Here is a 2,647-nt window from a genome sequence, read left to right as displayed (position 1 = left end):
CTTTAGCACGAGCTCGTTGGGCTTCACCCGCCTGCGCTTGCGCTTGGCCCCCGAGCTTGTGTTGGCTACGGCTCTTGTCTCCCAAGGAAGGCTTTATCTAATGATGGACAGCCCAGCCCATCCCCCAGGCACGTGCTTGTTCCACCACTTCATCACTCCTGTTGCTTAAAATAAATAGATGCTGACGCCTTATTTGGATTTCTGTGATTTGAGCTTCTAGCCGCTGCGTCCGTGTGGAGTGTGCAGCCCAGAATTAACTCCTCTCCCTTCCCTGGGTGCATATAACCTTACGGCCGAGTGTGAGCTGCAGGCAGCTCACGGGGTCAGCGGGGAGCGGAGCAGCTGGGAAGCGCCTCTCCGCCGCCCCAGCACCCATCGCCTGCTTGCAGGATTGACGTGCACCGGAAAGAAAACGCGGGAGCCGCAGAAAAAGCCATCAGCATCCACTCCACCCCCGAGGGCTGCTCTGCCGCCTGCAAGATGATTTTGGAGATCATGCAGAAGGAGGCGAAGGACACCAAGACGTAAGGTTTCCCCCTGCACGCCTATCCCACCCGCAACTCTTCGCTGGGTGGTGGCACCATCCCAGCGCCCAGAGCTGGGTGATGCTCCCACGAGTGCAGGAGCTTTGGTTTGGGGGATCCACGGGCTGCAAGCGAGGGAACTGGAACTTCCCTGGTCCCTCTGTACCAAATCCCTCCTCTTCTGGCTGCAGTAATCCTTCATGGTTGGGGTTTTTTTTCCCCCATTCCTCTCTCAAGAGCTGATGAAGTGCCTCTGAAAATCTTGGCCCATAACAACTTTGTGGGGCGCCTGATCGGCAAAGAAGGGCGAAACCTGAAGAAGGTGGAGCAGGACACAGAGACAAAAATCACCATCTCATCGTAAGGCTCCTTGCCACCTTTGGGGAAACCAGGGCAGACCTTCCTCCACCCAGGGAGGAAGAGGGTGGGCAGAGATGCCTGTCTGTCAGATGAGGAACCAGCCTGGGGTGTGGGTGCTTCAGTCCCCAAAGCTCTCTTGAACATCTTGACTTTCTGTTTTCCATAATCCCCTCCCCGTCCCTTTGGTGTTGGACCGGCTGGTTCGGTGGCCAGGACTGGGGTTTGACCCTCAAGCCGTGGGTTTGGGTGAAGGCAGTGGTCTTCCCAGTGCATGATGCTGGTCCTTGCTCTGACTGGGACCAGGCAGTCTCAATACAGTCCCAGTACGCGGAGGCAGTGGCACCCCATGTCCCTGGCACCCCAATAGAACCAATCTGAAGTCCTGGAGGACCTGGCGTAGCACTGGTTGGACAGGGCAGGGTCTTGGCGCTGACGCTGGCTTTCCCATCAGCTTGCAGGACCTAACTCTGTACAACCCCGAAAGAACCATCACGGTGAAGGGCTCTATCGAGAACTGCTGCAAAGCAGAGCAGGAGATCATGAAGAAAGTGAGGGAAGCCTACGAGAACGACGTGGCCGCCATGAGCGTGAGTGGAGTTTGGTCCTGCCCTGTGTCTCAGCTCGCAGGAGATCTCTGGGAGGTTGCCCTGATAAAAACAACGAGCTTTTCTCCCCTCTCCCCACCAGTTGCAATCTCACCTCATCCCTGGCCTTAACCTGGCTGCGGTTGGCCTCTTCCCTGCCTCCTCCAACGCAGTACCTCCTCCACCGAGCAGCGTCTCCGGGGCTGCGCCGTACAGCTCCTTCATGGTAGGTGGACACCAGGCAGCTCAAACTGCTCCTGCATCCAGCTCGGGGAACTCCCCTGGGTGGAGAAGACTCTAGTGATGGTCAGGGTTGTGCCTTTGGCATCCCTGCTGTCAGCAGACAGGTCAGGTCCAGCATGGGTGCAGGGTCTGGTCTTCTCTCAGCGGAGAGGGTGCTCAGACCCCACGGGGTTTGGTGGTGGCTCAGCCCAGTGCCCTCAGATGAGTGTGGGCATCACTTGGGGGGATGGACTTGAAGCCTTGATCTTTGTGGTGGCACTGAGACCTGAGCAGTGACCTTGAGCCCTGAACGGCGACACTGTACCCGCAGCCTCCGGAGCAGGAGACGGTGCATGTCTTCATCCCCGCACAGGCGGTCGGTGCCATCATCGGCAAGAAGGGCCAGCACATCAAGCAGCTCTCCCGGTTCGCAAGTGCCTCTATCAAGGTAGGGTTGTCCCGGTGGGGCCCCCCCCTCTGCCAGCCCCCACTGAGCGGGTGCTGTTCTGGCTGGGAAAACCACCCAGAAAGCCCAGGTGGTTGGGGTGGGGGCCCAATCCTGCGGCACAGGGGAGGGACCCTGCCTGTGCTGCCCCCCACCGCAGCCACCGTCTCCTCTCCCCGCTCCAGATTGCTCCTCCGGAGACGCCAGACTCCAAAGTGCGCATGGTCGTCATCACGGGCCCTCCAGAAGCTCAGTTCAAGGTACCTCCTGTGCTGCCGTCACCGTGGGGGGATTCAGGGTGTTGCTTTCTGCTGCCCCGTGGAGCTGGGGAGGATGAGCAGGGGGGTGACCCACATCTGGAGGCCAGTCTGTGGCTGGATTAACCCACCATCAGCTCTCGCAGGGGCTGAGCTGGTTTGAAATGCCGAGAAACTGGGATTTCATGGGATGCTGATCCCTTCATTCCAGGGATGGAGAGCCCCGAGCTGGTGGGGACAGGTGGGGGTAGGACA

At 59.2% G+C, this 2,647-nt stretch overlaps 1 protein-coding gene across 1 annotated transcript in view; it reads left to right on the top strand.

The window, feature by feature from the left end:
- IGF2BP1 (insulin-like growth factor 2 mRNA binding protein 1) overlaps positions 1-2,647 on the top strand; it is a gene marked incomplete at its 5' end in the record, with an annotated part of 8,186 nt that overhangs the window by 4,525 nt on the left and 1,014 nt on the right. The window contains 6 exons of the mRNA XM_010141165.1: positions 390-524; positions 762-884; positions 1,336-1,471; positions 1,572-1,694; positions 2,022-2,138; positions 2,321-2,395. Of these exons, the coding sequence (XP_010139467.1) occupies positions 390-524; positions 762-884; positions 1,336-1,471; positions 1,572-1,694; positions 2,022-2,138; positions 2,321-2,395 (709 nt within the window). The remainder of the gene's footprint in view (positions 1-389; positions 525-761; positions 885-1,335; positions 1,472-1,571; positions 1,695-2,021; positions 2,139-2,320; positions 2,396-2,647) is intronic.

The sequence above is a fragment of the Buceros rhinoceros genome, unplaced genomic scaffold, assembly GCF_000710305.1.
Source record: "Buceros rhinoceros silvestris isolate BGI_N320 unplaced genomic scaffold, ASM71030v1 scaffold22248, whole genome shotgun sequence".
Classification (NCBI taxonomy): Eukaryota; Metazoa; Chordata; class Aves; order Bucerotiformes; family Bucerotidae; genus Buceros; species Buceros rhinoceros.
The sequence above is the reverse complement of the archived record's forward strand: the minus strand, read 5'-3'. Positions and strand labels throughout refer to the sequence as shown.